The 20,873-nt window shown below is 44.7% G+C and overlaps 1 protein-coding gene across 2 annotated transcripts in view; it reads left to right on the forward strand.

The window, feature by feature from the left end:
* Positions 1-20,873, forward strand: part of SCG3 (secretogranin III) — a 272,632-nt gene that overhangs the window by 181,987 nt on the left and 69,772 nt on the right. For both annotated transcript variants that reach the window (XM_078684829.1, XM_078684830.1), the window contains one exon: positions 17,842-17,925. In XM_078684829.1, the coding sequence (XP_078540955.1) occupies positions 17,842-17,925 (84 nt within the window). The remainder of the gene's footprint in view (positions 1-17,841; positions 17,926-20,873) is intronic.

Raw genomic sequence — 20,873 nt, forward strand, 5'->3', positions numbered from 1 at the left:
TGGAATTACCTGATGTGGTGCACACTCAGGATTACTAAACATTGGTGTGTGGTGAACGGGACACAGATGAGCTGTAAGGCTCATCAGGGCTCGTTTTTCAATCCCTTCTCCTTCTCTATGTGGTCAGCCAGCTGGCATTGCAGCCACTCCACAAAGACACTTCCAGCAGTTTCCACCTGCGGTCATGGTGGAAGGATCTTCCTGATTTAGTCCAGGGTACTGTTGTAATTGATAAAGTGCAACAAATGCAAAGCCCGCCCTGGTCATCTGCATCTCTCTCCATGGTGGTCTCCAAATTGGCCTGTCTTTACTTTGCAGTTGAAATAGGAAATGCTCACTCCTCCTATGTCAGACTTAAATCAGCAGTCGGGCAGAGAGACTTGGGGAAGTTGGGCACTTCACAAATGTCCTCAGCACTAGCTCACAATTCTTATGATCCCTCTGGCTCACACAAGGCTCTGGAGTTGGGTACTCCTCCAGTGGCAGGCAGACTTCTGGGATCATTGGAAAAATTACTGGCTGGCCCACGGATTTTTCAGCCATGCTTACAGAAACCAGGCGCTATTTTCTCGCCTTTGGGAGCCTGGCTATCAGTGGTACCCACAACATGAGCAGAATAAGCCTGAAGTTCTGCACTTGGCGCTCACCATCCTTCTAGGATGTGCCACTCAAAGGAAGACAAAGGGTCCAGGCTTACCCCAGAAGCCTCTCGTTCACTCGTAACTAGCTCTGCTTACTCATCCCCATTCCTCTACCGTTAATCAAATAACAGTGATCAGGAAGGACTGATTAGCAACCCCTCACCAATAAAGTCACAGAGAATTTCTTAAAGTTAGTCCTGTCCACATTTCTCCAGAATTCTAAGTCTAGTGCTTCAACCTCCTTCTCAGAAATGCAGACAATACACTTCCACATTCTCCTTCTGGTGACAATTTGGATGAGGATCAATCCAAGATCCCACTGGTAAGAGCATACATAGACACTAGCAGACAACATATAGTCCTGCTACCATACATATACATGCACTTGACATTCACACAGGGATGTCAGTGCAGGGTCCGGTCATGCCTTGAGTGGAATTTTACTTGAGCGGGCCTTTAGGTATTGCAGTTATATAATTCAAAAGGTAAAAAGGCCTATTCATCTACTGCATTCATCTATAAGCATGGTGTGCTGCCACCACTACTATCTGTAACATTGACAGGGACACAGAAGGTACTTTTCTGTCCTGCTAAATGTACACTTTTAGGTCCCCACCTTGACGTTGCAGCCATCTCTGGGCCCCAATGTCAATATCAAACCTAAGGAGGCAGTGCACAAGCAGGATTCTACGATGAAAGGGACCTTTCCCTTTCTAACAACTTGTGAAACATTTTTGCAGTTTGCTACAAACCTACCCCAGAAGAATATAACCTATTGTTTAACGAAAATGTATCCCATGCAAATATTAAGTGCAGCTGGCTATATTTTTTTAAAATTTTTATTTTATTTTATTTAGTGCATTTTATTAAAGCACGGACATTACCCGAAGGTGTCAGAGCTCTGAACAATAGAGCCAGTTACATTACAAGATAAAAGTGTTACATAATAGAACATTACAAAAATAAACAGGAGACTTAAAATGAAGGGCACACAAACACAAAATCCAACACAGCACGCAGGGGTGAGGGATGAACAGGAAAAATACAAATTTACAATGAAGAGCGAACTTCCTAGAGGAGCCTAAGAATGAAAGTATTAGTTCTGAAAGTGTCTTTGGAAGAGAAGAGATTTGAGGTCAGCTTTGAAGATCTGGGTAGAGAAGCAAGTTCCAGATTCTCACCGCATTGCCTGAGAAGAAGTGAGCCATTGCTCTTTCCCTTTTGAAGATGGGGGCTCAATCAGAAGCTTTTCCGCATTGCGAGAAGGTCGAGAGCCTTCGGACAATTTCAATTTATACACCAGGTAACAAGGGGAGGATGTGTGCAAGGCTTTGTGTGTGATGCAGGCAGTTTTGTAAATAGATCTTGCCTTGATCTGAAGCCATCGAAGAGAGGACAGGATAGGAGTGATGTGGTCACTTCGCTTTGACCCTGAAAGGAAGTGAGCTGCTGAACGGAGGATGGATTGGAGAGGGGAGAGGTGGGATTTGGGTAGGCCCGCCAGAAGAGAATTGCAATAATCCAGTCTTGAGAGAACCAGTGATTGTACCAAGGTTTTTATGTCTTTCTTTAGGAAGAACCGATGGATCCCCCACAGAAGGCGCAACTAGTAACGTGCATTCTTAACGATAGAGTCGGAGATTAGGTTAAGTCTTTTGTCAAGGATGACACCTAGGGATTTAGCGCTGTCGACAATGATGGGTTTGTTGTTGAGTAAGGTCAGCTGATCCATCCAAGACTGCACAGGAGGAGGTGAGAGAGAGGTAGAAAGTAGAGGAATTCAGTTTTGGTGGGATTTAGAATGAGTTGGTGAGATAACATCCAGTTGTGAATAGAGTTGAGAGTAGAGTTAAGTAGTGAGTGATCATGTGCGGAAGACACCTTGAGGTAGATTTGAGTGTTGTCCGCATAAAGATGGTAAAGGATCCCAGACTTGTTTAGGAGGTTCCCTAATGTTTCCAGGTGGAGATTAAACAAAGTGGGTGCCAGGATAGAGCCTTGAGGGATGCCTTGACCGACAGCCAATGGAGATGAAAGACTGTTTGCTATCTTGATCATTTGGGATCTGTCCGAGAGGAAAGAGGCAAACCATTTAAGCACGGTGCCATTCAATCCCATTCTCTGTTGAAGAGTGTTGAGGAGGGTGCTATGATTAACAGTGTCAAAGGCTGCAGAGAGGTATAGGAGAATCAGAAGACATGATTCCCCAGAGTCGAGTATATGCAGAGCATCATCAATCACTTGCAGCAGGGCTGTTTCAGTGCTGCAATTTTGGATGAAGCCAGACTGGAAAAGGTAGAGGAGATTATTGTCCATAATATGTACGGAACGTTGTTTTGCAACACATTTTACGGTGATTTTCGAAAGAAAAGTGAGGTTGGTGATAGGGTGGAAGTTGTTGAGGCCGTCCGCATCACTGGAGGTATTTTTTTAGAAGAGGGTGTAACCTGTCCTGATTTGAGGGCAATAGGGAGGGAGCCTTGACTGAGGAAGAGATTAACTAACCTGGTCCAGTAAGAGAGAGTATGGGTGTAGAAATCGATGGCGATGACACTAGGGATGGGGTCAAAAGAATGGTTGTAGGGTCTGGATTCGAGGATGCCACTATTTATATCTGCAATGGCTATTATCTCTTTTAATGCAGATTATTACCAAAAGCACAGAAGTGCTCATTTTAGCTGGTTATGCCTGCATTCAACTCTGTGACTTTCTTGCTAATAGGTGTTCTTATTAAGCAACTGAATGGCCAAGTTATCCTAACCCATATGCATATAACACACATGTACTTGAAATCTGTTATGGCTAAATGTGGGGTGAGGTTTCATGAGACCTCGTTCAGGTAGTGCGCGTGCTATAAGTGGAGAAGCATGGCTCAATGGTTAGAGCGGCAGACCCTGATGCAGAGGTCTGGCCCGGGACCAGGGTTCAATTCCTGCCTCGGCGGCTCTTGGACTCAATTTCCCCGGACCTGATAATTCTCGCCTCGGTGCCTAATCTAATCATGGGTCCCACTCTGGGCAATAGCTTGCTTAATCTTCACAACGGCCCCAGCAGCGCTGTGGATGCCTGGCTTCACCTTGGGGGTACCCAGGAGTGGACATTTCACAGGAAAGCCAGGATGGGTTCCACAGCGGTATGAATACAGCGCTACGAGGCCTCCGGGTAGAAGTGCACTATAGAAATACTCTATATTTACATTTACATAAGTATAGTCAGTCAGTCACTTAGCCAAAGAAGCCAGAGGATGGTGTGTCTGGGAGAGCCAAGGCCTACAACTGGCAGGAAAAGGAGCTTGTGACTTTGTGAGTTACCTCTCATCTTTCTTGACCTTCATGCACCCATGTACACTGATCACAGTACAGTGAATGTTTGAAGACTGCCAGTCACCAGACTGCCATTATCAATATATTTATTTATTTATTTATTTGAGGATGAGCTGTTACCGTCGAATTTCACTTCTGCCTCCGAATGAGCTTCCCATCAGAACCATTGAAGCATCACTTCAGTGAGTTAAAGACAAATTAGAGAAAGAATTTATTTAGAGATGGTCAGCAGGTAAAGCCAATATCTGGATGCGCATAAATCAACATGAAATCGAGAAAAGCTCCATCCGCTGCTTCCGCCCTGGGCATCATTAATACAGCGCACCGCAGAAGTATTTCAAGTCTCAAGGCTTTATGAATTATTTATCATGTGGATGGCTATTGAGATTGGAAAATTCATCAGGCATTACAGCGGATCACACGCTGGGTGCCCATAGACAACTCAGACTCAGAATCTGTTACTCCTTGCTCCTTCCATCACTAGCTTCACACATCACACTGACTCTGCTGGAGTCATTTTTAATATTTCTTTAATTTATTTTCTGGCCTGATTAACTTGTAGAGTTCATTTATTTGAAACTGTTTTAAAAAAATCCACTATACCTCTCTGCTTCCCATTGCAATCCGTTACAGTCGGTACCAACTGTAAAGTTAACACAGTTCTTTCTTGGAGAAAACATCCCAGTTTAGCTAAAACGGTTTCAAAGTGATAGGGAGATGCGTTTGTGCTGGCTTGTATATAACAGTATATTATATTATATCATGTCATGTGATAAGGTTAAATAACCAAGCTGTACAGGGCAGAACTAAAACCATGTTTGCTATATCTTTTCACAGGACACATTTTGATGGAGGAATTTACTATTCTCAAGTTATTCAGCCAAGTTAAGGCTCCAAATCCCCACCCACATACACATATTTGAGAATAAGTAGTGGCAAAGCCAAAAGGGAGGGCACAAATCCTAAAGAAAAAAGTGCGGGGGGCCTAACCTTGTTAGGCAGTATGCAAGTGGAATTAGGGCGCACGCGACATCACAGCACACAACATCACGACTTGCGACATCATGGCGAATGATATCACACATGGCATCACAGGAATTGACATCATAGAAAGTGGCATCACAAGCCATGACTTTACAGGAAATGGCATCACAAGAAGTGACATCAGATCTAAAGCCCTCACATATATGTTTAGCAGGTCTATCATGTGGATTTTTCAGCGCATTGCGAGCATAATAGCACAGTGAGCTATGGAAGATGATATGTGACTTCTAAACCTTGTAGCCCCCGAGTTTTATGCAACACATCCTGTACATTCATTTTCAAAGTTATAGAATTATTTTGTACATGTAATATGCACATGTTGATGTAAAGCGCTCTGACACCCTGCATTAGGATGAGTAGGGCTGTACAAGAAAAAATAGTAATACTTAAATTATTTCAACGCCTCCTAAGGGGACGTAAGCTCTATTTAAATGCAATTTGTTTTGTTGTAAATACTGGGAAAGACCAACACATCTGATACTCTCACAGTGCATGCACTAAACAGGGACTGAACAAAGTGAAAAGCTGCCTCTCTTAAGTATGTGTAAAGTGCTAACAATGTGTGAGCCTTTGTTCCCCCTCTTCTGCATCTGCTTCAGGAGTGAGGCTTCTGGCGCTACCAGCCAGGAGACTTGAACAAAAGGCTCCTCAAATTTGGCCTTTGTTATGGGCCCAGCAGGAGTCTTAAATAACAAAGCCCCGTCCTGTCCCCGCCTGCACTTTTTTGCTTGTTGCAGAAGGAAAGCAGACAACGTGCAGACGCTGCTGAAAGTGTCTCGGTGTTTGGAAATTGCAATGGGACGAGTTCAGCACATTATTCAGTGGGGCCCAAATTCTTGGCAGGGTGGATGGCATTCACCCTGTGGAACAAAAGGGTGGACGTGACGTCGGCCACCCGTGAGTACCCCTGACACCTGCCCTTACAAAAGGTGTGGGTGTCTGGGATGTATGCATCATTAGCATGTTACAGCACAACACGCAGGATGCAGCCAGCAAGAGTGGGCAGAAAAGGCTAAAGTTGTAAAGTAGTACCTCTTACAGTTGAATACAAGCATTCAAATGGTGGCAGAAGGATACAGTCAAATGGCTAATAGTATTAGGTGAGAGATAAAAAATTCACCGGCCTGAGGCAAGACATGATTGACAAAGTGTCAAGCCAGTGGCTCAAATAATGTAGTCAAGGAAAGCCAGCGGTTGACGAAGGAAACCTAATGTCCTCTCTGTGTGCAGTTGTTCTGCTTGACAGATATGCTGCAAACCCCACTCCTAAAATGTTTTTTTACGTCACAGACTATACACGTGACGTGTAAAGGCATGTAAGCAGACTTGTTCAGGCAGCTATCTATGAACATCCTGCCACATTTACTACAGCAAGGTGGTAATCAAGAGCAACGCAGGCATCAATTGAAGTTCAGGTCAAGTCGTAGGTGCTAAGCCGTGTCCATGGAGGCATTTCCCACCAAGCCTTTTGAAGTTTAGTGGGTACGTCTCTAATACGCATTGGGATGTAGACCTTTGTTGTCTTACCTTGTTGGTAAGGTCTCATGTAGCGCTCTATGTCCAGTTTTGCGTGTGCTGGATGACACGTCTCCAGAAATGGATATTCAGAGTAAAGAAGTTTCGGAGACTACCATCGAGATAAATCACAAGCCTTTTAAGAAAATACTCTGGAATTAAAACATTTGTGTATATGTAGGAAACATTCTAGTCCATTATTAGAGTAGCATAAAACAAGAAGCATCACATTTCAGCTAAAGAGGATACTAAGAAGATCTCAGTATCAGCCCGAAGAGAATAGGGCTCCTGATCTACAGACTAAATTTTCCTCTTTGGAGAGTGCACTTGGTGCATGAACAACGCTCCAGTAGAAGGGTGGTAAAGAGGAGTCAAGAGAAGGCAAGCTGCAAGGGCTCTAGAGCTATTATGTGCTGTCAAATTCTGTATTTCTTTCATGCAGCAAAATCAGCTGAGTATGCTAATCACTATATCACAACATCAGCAAACTATATGTTATTTGGCATACTTGAAGATCAGATCAATGGACGTTTCTAATGTAATAAAAGTTGTCCAAATTTGAATAACAGACATTATAAGTAAAGATCCCCCTCCTGCCACTGTCTATATCAAGGCCTCTATTTACCATAATTCATAATATTTTGCATTTTTAATGCTTAGACACTTATAGGTAATTCCATAGTGACCCAAACCTGCACCTTAAAGCTGATTCAAATAGGAACGTCCTACAGGACGTTGTGCATTAGTAATGAAAGTCCAAAATAGACTTTGAGCACCCAGAGGAACTTAACAAAGTTCCTATATACCTTGTGGCATCCACATCATTACCAGTGAAAGCAAAGAGCTGAGGGGAATTGCAATTATAATGGACACAAATCATGGCCACAAGCACTGGGAAAGCCAGAGGGTATTATGGCTATTCACTGATGTTTAGCTTCATGTGCTTCTTTGTCAGTGTTTCAAAAGAGCTAAGGCATGTTCAAATAGTGATAAGAGGTCCTCAGCCTCTATAGCGCAACAGCCCTTCAGATGAACTTTGGATGCGACCCAAGCAGTGGCGTAACGAAACTTGAGGGGGCCCCCCTACAAAGCACTTGGAGGGCCCCCCCCCCAGTAGCCCACCACCTAACTACCACTTTGCCCTACCACTCAAAAATCTAGTATATATTGTGTGAGTGAAAAGCAAGGTAATCTATAATTTTCTCCCTTAATATCTGACGAACACCCATCTCGTACAGCGTGGCCCAAACCCGAACACTTGTAGAGGTTAAATACTTTTCTAGCATCGAGGGCAGGGCCGGACCGGCCATTGCGGGCACCGGGCAATCCCCCTGTTGGCTGCAAGGGTGGGGGCCGTTTTTGTTACAGGGCTGTTTTTGCAGCAAAACTGCAAAATCGGCTCTGTAACAAAATCGGCCAAACCCCGGCCCTGGCAAAGAGCTCGGTCGCACCCCTACCCCCCTGGGGGGCTAGCCGAGCACTTTGACAGGGCTGGTTTTGGTTCCCAGTCCGGCCTTCATCGAGGGATTACAATATAGTGTCCTTCCCGCTCCTTCACATTATATCAATGATATATACTCCCTCCTTCGTATTATCCCTGCACCTACAGCCCAGATTAAAACCAGCTCCATGCACATGTATAGGCAACAGAAGCCTCCTAAACCAGCTAATTTGCCTGGATCCTGGACCTTCATATTGGCATCTAGATTGAGGAACAATGTGGGCTACTATAAAGCACATAGCTTTGGCTTCTTATTTGGTTTGTGGAACAAAGAAATAGTGGCATCTCAGATTAATCGGCTAACTCCACCACCGTCAGAGAAGCCATTGGCCAATATGATTATCTCTGTTTTTTCTCAATCTTAAACATATGCCCAAAGAAGGTCAACACCTTAATGTGGCCTACATATGCTTGCAATTCAGATTTTAACCACTTCCATGCTGATGACGAGCTCAGCTCGTCATGAGCGTAACCTGCCGTATGCGGATGACGAGCTGAGCTCGTCATGTAACGCGGTAATTTGAAAATTACCGCGCACAGCGGGAAAACGCTAGCGGCGATGCGGTTAAATGTAAAAAACTTTCAGTGGTTTTAATAAAAATGAAAAGCGTTTCAGTTGCGCCATGCATTTTGTTATTACTCGACAGTAATAAATCACCACCTAACAAAGCACTTAAATTGCAGGCAGCTACAATGTCACTTTATAATGGCAACTTTAACAAGCAATGGCAAAGCCAATAGGTCTCGCCTATGCACGATCTATTGGCTTTTTCAATAATTATAAGACATATTGCACAGCCGCTCATGCTGCTGTGCAACATGGCTTAAAGTCAAGAAAAAAGTGTTATGACGTGTCCATTGTTGGCTTCATCATATCGCTTTTTTTAGGCCATGTTGCACAGCACACACTCTGCTGTGTGATTTGTTAAAAAATATGTGGGGGGAGAAACACAAAGGGGGAGGGAGCAGCAGTAACGGATAGCAGGAGATGGGACTATAAGGAAAACAAAACGAGGAGGGAGGGAGTACCAGACGGGGGCAGGGAGAGTTGGAGGATGGAAGAACAAGAGTACGTCGTTCCCGTTGGGAGCAGCGGATGGGCACTAATTAAGTTGAATCAACCTGTGCTTGGTCTGTACTCCACAGAAAGAAATGGAAGTGAAGCTTGGCATGCGCTGGCCAATTATGAGGCTGCAAAGAATAGTAACACTGAAGTCAGTAAATGGTAAGCAATGGACGTGCTCCAAGCCCCTCATTGTAAACAATAGTGTCTCACAAGTGAGAACCCATGCAGTGCCTGCGCTGTTGCAGGCTTGACCTAAAACGGGGGAAGGGGCGGAGTAAATCACCATATAATCTGGGACCTGCAGTGCAAGTAATATAGTCAATAATTAAAGTTTTCTTACAAAATAATATAAAAGTTCCCTTTGAATCAGCTTTGTCACAGAAGAGAAACGACCTCTGTTTAGGTATAACTGAACAATATGCATAGACTTTGTACAAGCACTCAAAGCGAGTCATCTTCTGAAGTGGGTTGCCCCACCATCCCATGCTGCATGTTGTGTGTGGGCGCAAAATATGAATGACAAACATACCAATGGATGAAGCCTAGCGACCAAAATCCCTCTACATATGTATATCATGTATCGATTATTTGTAAGAACGGTACTCTGGGGAGAAAGCAGCAAAAGCTGTCTTCAAGACCAATCCAAAAACAAAGCTCCGAGTGTTTAACTGTATCTTGTTGTATCAGAAGACACAACAGGCATGTGCTTGGAGCAGAGACTGGCATGGAAAATTGTCAGGTCACGTGTTGGTATAACATACTCCCTATATGTGAAGCCAACAGCAACCTCCTATCTTCGTCTTAAGTAGCTTCATGCTGTGGAAGGTGAACATAGAGGTGTTTCAAGGCTGTGGTGGGGTACTTTTTCAATATTTTTGTTGGGTTCTTTCGACACAACTTTTGACACTCGACGGAAAAGTGCACTGCCACCAGCCACTACAATCACAGTGTGGAACAATAGCATTTTTATTTTAAAAAAAAGCTTCATACCACAATCTGGCATTTCTAGGCACTGTTGTTTTTTCCCAATTTATTGATACTCAATTCACTGACCTCAGAAGCATGCAGAGGCCTTGTCAGCATTCAAAGTCACGGCCTGCAGATCACAGCAGATGTCAGCAGCAAACATTATTTTGTTAGTGAGACATAATGCGGTGTCTGGTTCCTTAGCTCTATCCTCAGCACAAAGCAGGACCTTTCATCTGTTCATATGTCTTTAGACTTCGAGCTAAAGGAACCTGCAGCCCCGTGAGTTTCCAGAACATCCTTGCAACATGCTGCAGCAACAATCGTTATTTCTAAGAGACTGGCTATTCAAGCACTCAAAGGAGAGGTGTGCTTCCTAGCGGTTCTTGCTATTATCCATAATAAATAAATGATTGGTTTAGAATGCAATTTTATGCATGGCACAGTTTGCAAAGTGGATTGTTTACATAAGCTCTAAATGTTTTTCAGTTACGGGATCTAGGCATAGGGAAATAAACAGATTCACTCAAGATTACACAATCTGAAACAGGTTCAGACAGCTGAGCCAGTGGAGAGGATGTGCACAAATCCAATGACTGCCGGTAACCAAAGGCTGTGCTGCAGCATGTTAACCTCACCAAATATGTGTCCTGGCATTACCTGTCCTCCAAAACAAGATGCCGGCTAAACAAACCAGAGCACCGCCCAATGCAGTCCACACACACTGGGGACGCCTGTCTGAGCTGTCATTGAATGTACATGCGGGCTCCAGGGTTAAATTAGATCGCAAAATCGGGCCCCAATGTATTCATTTCTATAGTTTCCGAAGCCTCTTGACTTCCTCTGCTTCAACTGCTTGCAGTTTGTCACTGGGTTGAACCCAGTGACAAAATACAAGGGGGGGCCAATAGGCCCCCACGCAAGCATGGCGGGGCCCGGCCCCTCCCACACCCCGTCCCTTTCGGGGCCGCTTGCCCCGCACCCTCGCCCCGGAAGTACTGGTGTGCTTCCGGGGCGAGGGGGCGGGGTCGCGGCGACGAAAGGGTTAAAAGCCTGGGGAGCGCGGGAAGCGGCCTCTTTGTGCCCGCGCTCCCAGGCTCGCTCCTCGCCCCACCGTGGGGCCGTGTCATTTTCCCCGCCCTCCATCCCTTGTTAGCAGACCTTGGGGCCTGGCAAATGGTGAGAATCAGGTGGTCAATGTGCCAGACTATAGGTTTAGGGGGTTCGATCCAGTAGGCCTTGAATTTACCGTTTACTGGAAGGTAGAACAGAAGTAAATATTTTGTGCAGTGCCGTGATATTTAACTAATTCTCTCCTTAGGCCTTTTTCCCGCTTACAGGAGTATCTGTATATGTATATGTTTTGTGCTTTGCTGTGTATTAACAATTTTCTCCTTAGGCCTTTTTCCTTTTAGAATAGCAATGTCGTATTTATTATGTGTGTCTGGCGGTAAGGTCATTAATCGGTGAGCAGCATTTTAAGGTCCTTACGGGGGGGCGGACCCATTCACGAAAGGGGCAGCCCGCGGGAGGGGCCATTGGTCTCTCTCAGAACTTCAGGGGCAGGATATGATATCCCGTTTTAAAGGGTGCGGGGGAGGGAGTCTACGCTTTCCTCAGGCTGGTAGCCACCCCTCACAACACTGTGACGTCACTAAGGTGCGCGAGTGTCTGGGCCCTCCTGTTATGGTTAAATGGAGTTCAGGGAGCGCACGTGGGTGTAACGTGCCCTGGGTTGCGCATGCGCATCTTCAACGTGAGAGCGCAGCTGTAAAAGGATCTGACACCGGTTGGCGACCTTGCCGTAGGACTTTAAAAATATTAGAATGCAGTTTAATTTTCAGGATGATTAGATTACGTTAGGAAACACGCTGTACTAGCTATTTGTTAAGGTTAGCCCATCATACCATGTCGAAACGGATGTCAATCTAATCTTCTGAAAAAGTGTGCATTTTAATAATTGTCAGAATGTTTATTTGATTAAAATTTTTGATTTGTTTTTATATTTTAATAAATACGGCCAGGGGGGGGGCCCCGTACCCCCCTTGACTTCCAAAGACCCCCATGTGTCGACTGGTTGAGTTGGGTAATTCAGTCAGTGTTTTAAGGGGGGAGGTGGCCGGCAGTCCAAGACCATGCTGCAAGCAGACGAAGTCAAGAGGCTTCGGGGAACTATAGAAATGAATACATTTAGTGGGTTGTTTTGAGCCACCACCCACGGACCACTCCAGTGCGGCTGCCTCGGACAGACCCAGACACTCACTCACTCGCCTGAGGAGGGCTGAGATCAGCCTGGCCTGCAGCAATTATTTAAATTATGGTGTGACCGGTGACGGACGGTCCGGGTCCCGACTCCCGGGACCTTCTTGGCGTGGCTGCCTGACTGGGACTCTCATGGCTTGTGATCGGATGCCTCAAGTCAAGTAACACGCACGTACTTTGAATTGTGCTTCAGTGCGCAATGCACATGACAATGGACCAGGCCAGCCCCACCCACCCTGAAGACTGCGCAGACGCCAAAACAGTAAACTGCGCGCCCTCGATTTAATTTATGAGAGCCTCGGAGGCCCGGCCGGGGCCTTGTGCGTGCGTAGTTGAACTTGCGCACCATTTTCAAGAGCCACTGAGGCCCCGCCGGTGTCCGGCACTGTGCACCATTTAATTTATTAAGGAGACGTACTGCGCAGTGCACACCATCATGATAAAGAGGCTTGCGCTTGCCAGCTCCACTTCTGAGTTTGAGTGAGGGGCCCTCGCGGGGCCCCTGGAGCACGAGGGCCCCCCGCGGGGCCCCTGGAGCACGAGGGCCCCCCCGCAACACGGGGGCTGCGGGGGCCTGTGTTACGCCCCTGGACCCAAGGAGGGAACTCAAATGACTGAAGCAATGACTTTTGTCAATGACTTTCTGCAACATCCCCACTGAATAGAGGAAACTATTTCCACAGATTGTGGCAACAGTTGGATCCAAGCGGAAACTCCCTGAACCCTACTAGAACAAAATAGACCTTAGTGTCTTTGCTATTAGAGAGACCATTGTATTATAAACGGAGAGACATATATCTTGTAACGGCACCTTAACGTTGTTTGTACTCCTCTGTATATCTTGTAAAGCGCTCTAATACCCTCACGGGTCAAGTTTGCGCTCTATAAAACACTAAAAATAAAAAATAAAAATACATAAATACATTTAGAAGAGAGAGCGTGAGACCCCCCTTCATATTTACTTTGCATTTTCATGTCTCAGGAAACATGGCTACATAGGAACTAGGGGCTAGATGGATGTAGCACTGGTTGCAAAATACTGCTCATAACTTGCAATCAGTATTTTTGCGATCAGTGTGATAATTTGTGAAGCAACCATTCACAAATCACCAATGGTTACCAACGGTTCCCCTATTGCTGATTCCTAGAGAGTCGCAATTCGACCTACCTCATAAATATAGATGAGGTAGGTTGAAAACTGTGACTCACTAAGAATCGCAGTTATCACAGGGATGGTGGCCTGCTGAGGTCAGCAGACCGCCATGTCTCTGACTGCTTCTAAATAAAGCATTTTTTGAAAAATCCAATCCGTTTTTCATGAAGAAAAAAAGGGATGCATTGAAAAAAAGATGTATTTGTCAACTATAATTTAGTAACACAACATTGATACTTAGCAGTGCAAACTGGTATTTGGAGAACACGTCCCTTCCAAATACCAATTCGAGCTTTGAACGCAAACCCAAATTGTGATTCGGTAACATGTTACTGAATCTCAGTTTGTGGTTTGTACATACAGAAAAGCATTTTTGCAGTTGTAAACAGCCAGATTTTGCTAATCTGAACTTTTGCGACCAAGAAAAGCGTACATGCATCTACTCCACAGTTTAGCCTAAATTTCCAGGACTACCTTGGTCTCAGTGTTGGCCACATCACTGCAGAGATGCGTTTATACCTCTGTAGTTATAGGTGACCCCTCACTCCATAGGGCATCCAGCTTGATAATTTTACTAAAGAAAATGTATCAACATTTATAACACCCCTTGACCAGTTTATACCAAACCTGGAGGAGAAGGAAGGCCTAATCTGCTGCAGATTAGTCAAATGATTCAAAAGTTAAAAGAGGTGGTCAAAAAACCTGTAAGTTTTAAATTTAAAATGTGTATCGCAGTAGGAAACTTTGGCTATGCAGAACTAGCTGAAACTTCACGAAATTTTAGTTGGTGCTGGAAGCTAACCTTAAGGTGTAATCTTTACTTGGAAAGGCCCTGGCTTTTATTAGGGGTTGTGATATAGCAACAATAACACCCCTTGAATCCAGCAGTTGTAAAGCGCACAGGCTACCCGGAGGCATCCCAGCACTGGGGGCTGTTGGGAAAATTAAGCTATTGCCCAGAGTCACACGGTGCTGGGGAGACCCCTGCCGCCGGTGCTGAGGATCGAACCGTGATCCCAGCGTTCGGTGTCAGTCGCCCTGGCGGCGCTGCCTCACCGCTTCCCCTTGTCAACCTTAACTCCACTTTCACTTCAGTTTTCGAGTGAAAATGTTATATAAACAATGAGAGGTACCCGAAAACAACAACGCCAACCAATGATCACAGTCAGAGAAAGTCCATCACTGATCTTGCCACACAAAGATATACAACAAATCAAAGCCAAACAACTTCATATTGAAAACGCTAGTGCTTTCCACAATGTACAAATAGCCTTCTAGTTTTATCAATTAGATTATAGCTCAAAATGATTGCATAGTTCTATATGTAAAAATATTTCATATTTCCTCTCTCTGCCTTAATACGGATGATATAGAATAAGGGTGTATAAAGTGTTTTGCAACAATGAAAAACGAGTTCGCTCACGTACAGTGCTGGCGATCAGTTCCACTGTGTCGGATCCCAGCCGATGCAATCAGGCCCTGATGAAGTTTGCAGCGCCATGGTAATTTCTCTTCGGTCCCCTCCATTACTGTAGCACAGGAAGATTAATTAAATCATTTTAGAATATAGCACCATGTCAGTCCTTTCTGTTTTAATGGGTTCTCTTAGCAGTGGTCAGCAATTTCGATTCCGATATGTTTTTTGAAAAATCTTTTCTGTTCTTCGAGTGGAGACAGATTGGCTCAAGTTTACGGCCAGCAGGAACCCTCATTTAATTCATTGTTTGTAAAGCACTTGCGGATGCAACAGAGCATCTCGGTGCTGAGGCAGAGGGTAAAAGAAATAAAGAAAAAAAAACAGACAGGGATAAACTGGAATTAGTAGAACAACTACGTTTTAAGAGTCATCCTGACTGTAAGATGTTTCTGCATAATACAAATGTGTAAAGGACGTTTGTTTCACCTATTTGTACTTCAGAAGAAGTCCGTGAACCTACATATTACTTGATTAGTATTATATTTAGCCCCAACTGTGCTCCTATTTTCAAACTTCACGCTTACTAGCACTGTGATAAGAAACTGGATAAGTTTATGATCAGTATAAATCAGAGGTCAAATTTCAGTTATTAAATCTAACATAAATGGGGTGAAGACTGATGCGGTATTTATAGGTTTGCAGAGAGGATACACCGCCACAAACATGGTGGGGTTCCCTGTATGCCAAATTGACATTACCCTCACTCTGTTTAAAGTTGGGAAAAGCATCATGGTTCCACTGGCAGAGCCCAACTGGCTCTACCGTGGGTATACTTTGTTTTCTGTTCAGCATTGCCACATAAAGCCAGGCCGTCGCCCAAAAAATACTTCCATACTCGGGGGGGGGGGGGGAGGGCCTCCACTAGGGCAAGGGAGCGTTGCCCCACACTTAAAATGGAAATAACTAAAAGTTATTACCATTTTATGTTTTCTTTGTGCATCGCAGGCGCATGGGTGGGCGGGGCTGCTCTGCTCTTTGAGCAGGGCAGGGGAGGAGTGGTTTGCTCATCTCTCAGGGTACTCTGGACTCAATCTGGAGCTCTCCAGATGAAGTGCGGTGCTAGGGGGGGGGCAGGAGATTGGAGACCCCCCCGCACCGCGGGGGCTTCGGAGGCCTGTGTTACGCCCCTGCTCCTGAGTGCACAAAGACTGTTTGGTCGGCCCTCTGGGGCCACCCAAACTAGTCATGCGCACTCTGCCCTTCCTTAATGCAGGCAGTCTACATGGAGAACGTGGCCACCCCATTAGCCCCTGGCTGGGTGGCGTCACGACCAATCACAACGCTGCTTGCAGCGTTGTGATTGGCTTAGGGGAGGGTCCGGAGTGAGCCTGGCTGCCTGCTTCCTGTTACTTTTGAAAGCAGGAACCGAGAAGATGCGGTACACGTCGGAAAGGAAGGTAACTTTCATTTTTTTGTTTTTTTTAAATTTACCCATGACCCACGCAAACCCCCCGTTCACGGCCCCTCACATTGCCCATTCTCACCAGCAAGAAGTGCGGGCCACGACTGCCCATACTTTTGGAGAAAACTCCTGGGTTGTTAGTTTTCTGTTTTTCAAATTCAAACTTGAAAACAAAAAAGTCTTCTGAGTGGCTACATGAAACATGATGGATGCTCAGCAAACTTCCAATGCCTTCAGAGAAGCCACCATGACAACACAGAGATCTCTGCAGAGGGGAGGAGGAGATCTCTAACTATGGCAGGGAGCCTGTTATACCTCCAACCACGTCCAGAGGGAGACTATTTATGTGTGTGGGACTAAAACTAAATGACAATTCAAAACAATCAAGACTGTTCACAAAGCCCCTTGCTAAAGCATTGGAATGTTCGTCAGTATGTAGATTGAACTCCCCAATCCCTACATCCTTTGCAGCTTTAAGATCAATCTAACCTCTCATATCAAAGCATAAACAGACTTCCCACTTGAGCCCGGGTGTCTGTAACCCAAAAACCATCCTGAGAGTGGCATCAGCTGAGATGTGGCACCAGCAGCCAAGTAGTTCAGGGAAGAAGGTGTCCCAGCTTGTGTCTTGAACAATTAAACTCATCTCTGAATATACATGCCACCTCCCCAAGAGAACCTAATTGACCTCTACAGAGTAGGCTATTACCCTCCAAGATTGGGTTGAAGCGATCATGAAGCAGGGGCTCTGTCGCAAACAGCAACTCCCAGCAATGGAAGTATACCAGGTGATGTATTTGCAATTGGTGTGCACAAAGAGATTCAGCATGGACCACAGGACACACGAGGACATCAAGTGGAACAGTTGAAGAACCACAACCAGCTTTCGGCCAACTGCGCCTTACACAAGCTTTGAAGCAGAGAGATATCAGAGCTCTTCTAATAAATGCACAAAGAGTCAATGGTAGATATATGGTTGATAGTTCGAAGTCTGAATGTTTAGAAAGGTTCAGCAGTTTACCTGCTGTGTAATGTTGGGAAGTTAACTAAACAGTTCGGGGTTCCAGCTGGCCAGTATCCCCTGTAGACCATGTAGCTTTGGCACATGTTGGTGCAGGTGGACTTGCATATGGTGCACCACCTGTACTCGTCCTCGCTAAGTACATGCATCTGCTGAGGATGCTGGTTAACTGAGACCTAATCAGATCTGAGGCTTACAGCCAGCAGATATACTTTTTAAATACCGTTGGCCCCTACACCAGTATAATCACTTTAAACGAATACAATGTGAAGTGGCAGCCACTGGGTACCACATTCACCTGTGTACCATATGCATCAGTGTTGTTGGGTTTCGAAAATGTTTTGCTAATTGCTACAATATAAACTTACCTGAGTTGTTGGTTATTCATTGGCTTGAAATGTGCAATCTTAAAGGAATAATATTTCATATTATGGTTTCTCTAATCATTTGAAATACTCTTTTCTCCCCAGAAAACTTGGATGAAATGATAGCAAAACAGACGAAGGACAAACTGGGTAAAAGCTCAACGTATTCCAAGAATGAACTTCAAGCAGGTAGGACTCCCTATATTTCCTTACATGCTTAGAATCAGTTTAGTGATTTAAGCTTCAAGTGCCCCAAAAGATCAGTTAGGATTAAAGGGAGTCAGTGTAGTGTCTTCAATGATGTAGTGACCAAGTTTTTTCTTTATAAATATTACTCTGGTTGCAGTAGTTTGGATGACTTTGAGATGGGAATTTGGTATTCGGCAGAAAGGAATGAGCTTCCATAATAGAGTCTTGCATTTAGGGTTGTAAATTCTACTGCTGATGTATGATTTGGGGTTAAAGGGAGCAAGTGTAGTAGAATCTGGTTGATTTCGTAGCAGATGCTGTGCCTAAGTCCAATCACAGCTCCAAACTGGGTAGAGGATGTGGTCTCACGGCTAGACTGCCAACCTTGGAGCTTGGAAACCAAAGTTGGAGCCTCGGGGTCGACTCCACATCCTGTGATTCTGTGCATATCACTTAATCTCCCGTGCCTACCAAAAAAATGAATGTGTCCTTGTGTAACGTAACTGGTGCTCATGTAAAGCGCTCCAATACCCTTGGGTCGAGTTTGCGCTATATAAATCTGCAAAAAAACAACTGGATGGCTAAGTTAAGGGTGACCAGCTTTTGGCTTGGGAGCCAGGGATGACACCCCTCTCTCTGTGGGAGATGAAGTGAGGGACACGGAGGTCAGTGTCACATTTGGAGGGGAGGAAAAGTAGGTTTATATTTTGATCCATTGAGTTTGAGAAACCCGATGTACATCCAGCTATGGTTCATAGCAGCATGGTGTCCAGAGTCTGGCAAACACCTTAACCACAGAACTGAAATTGTGAATCTGCGTTGATGTACTTGAAGCGCATGATCAGTAAGGCATAGGTGTTTGAGCCCTGCTTGCACCATGCAGCTTTTGGATCACTAGCTCATTAGAGAAGCTGCACTGGTGGGTTCTTTCTTGGTTTATTTGACCTGTTCTTGACAAGCTTATGACAGCAATGGAAGCTAAGAGACTTCTCTTCTGACTCCCACATGTACTAAAGAGGGAGAATTACCCTGAAGGATTGCCCGGGATATGTATTTTCTTCACCACATCCTGATGTCTATCAAGGCATGCAGCGCAACACCCTCCGCTACTACTACTCTGCTGATCACACATAGCTAACTGTACCAGAGCATCAACAGTCAACAAGACCTAGGAATCAAAACACTCAAACTGATGACGACACCCACAGCTTTCTTGCTTTGCAGATATGAATGTATTACAGCTTGATCTATTACTAGTCTTTATGTTTTCATTTACCCCAAACAAGTTTTTATTTTTTCATTTATCCCAGCCACAAAGACAATTAAGATTTTTTCTTGTCATTGCAGACAATTTTGGTCTCAAGTGACTCTAAACAACATTTACAATCTGGGCTGGATTTACATTGATGGTAAACATTGAAAGATGTGTAGGCAGTTCATGAACGTTCCAGCCATAGTATTGTTTTCTCTTGCTCTATGAGGACTGAGGCACTGCATTTTTTTATCTTCTGGAAGCAAAGGGTTAGGAAATTAGTAGAATTTTAAAACGTTTATCTCTGAACTTTCGATCCTACTTTGTTGAAAATATTTTTCATTTAAAATTTCAGGAAGATTAAGCATATTGTTGTACTTTACCTCGCTTCCTGCACCAGTTTCAACTGGGCCATTCAGTGAATCGCCCTCCATCATATATGTACGGCTCATAAATTACCATGGCTAAATCATTCTCTCACGTCAAAAATGGCTTGCAAAACGACCAAAATGTACAGTGCACAAAGTTCACTGTAATCCCCAGGAACGGATCTACATCAACTAAAATGCAGTTGCAAGAATGAACTTCAACACTTAACACTGCAAACATGCAAACATACTGTGGCATCACCCTGTTGCAATATAGTCCGAGAGTGACATAAAGGCTGAGCACAGATCTGGCTGCATGGTATGTGTTCCATACATTCTACGAAGCGAGTATAGTGGCAGAAAACCACTTAGCAATAGGAACATTTTAACCACATTACAGTGAACTAGCTTATACCTTAGCACTTAACTGTGCATTTTGAGTGGTAGCTTCATATGAGAGGCCACATTCTCTTAGTCATGGAATTTCAATGCCACTATTCAATTTTGAGGCACTCCTTATGAAAGGCTTCAATGTACATTTTCAAGTAAAGAAAACAGTGGCGGCTCGCAGAGGTACCCTGTGGGGCGGTGAGCCGGGGCAGGGTTTGGGTCGGGGGTAGTGGAGTCCGACATACGATGGCAAAGGTGATCGTAAATAAATAAATACATACCTGCAGTCGTATGTCGGACTCCACTAGTGCCCTCACCTAGCCCCCCGCCTCACAGTTATCTTTGCGAGCCGCCACTGAAAGGAAACAAGTCTTTGCTGCTGCACTGTTGTGTGAATCTGCACATGTATCTGCAAATAGACATTTTATGTCTGGTGTAAGACCAGATCTTCTGACTTTTCTAAAACTGTATGTTTAAAATACTTACTCATAGGGCCTTACAGCAAACCATCTTCATCCATTGGTCCGATATTATGTTATTCACATTTTTCTTCCATCCACTTCAGCAAACAGCATGGGGAAATGGGCCAGCCCACCTCAGCCATTGGCTACCTTCATTGTGAGTGACAGCATCCTGCCCATTTACACGGAACACATCCACACACAAAGTAGTTTTCTTCAGTGATAGGGAGTACTATAGCAGCGTGTGCTCTGTGAGACCAAAACATTTTTTTCTCTAAATCAATATTTAATTTGAGACTGATGAGGCCCAGCAGCTTTCCCAAAAACACATTTTTGCCAAAATCTAGCATCAATAAAGCCAAGAGGCTGTCGGTCAATGCCAGACCTCGACACAGCCATGAGGTTGTCAGTCAATGCCAGACCTCGACAAAGCCAAGAGGCAGTCAGTCAATGCCAGACCTATTGGCATTCCCTGTG

The sequence above is a fragment of the Lissotriton helveticus genome, chromosome 3_2 (genome assembly GCF_964261635.1).
Source record: "Lissotriton helveticus chromosome 3_2, aLisHel1.1, whole genome shotgun sequence".
NCBI classification, from domain to species: domain Eukaryota; kingdom Metazoa; phylum Chordata; class Amphibia; order Caudata; family Salamandridae; genus Lissotriton; species Lissotriton helveticus.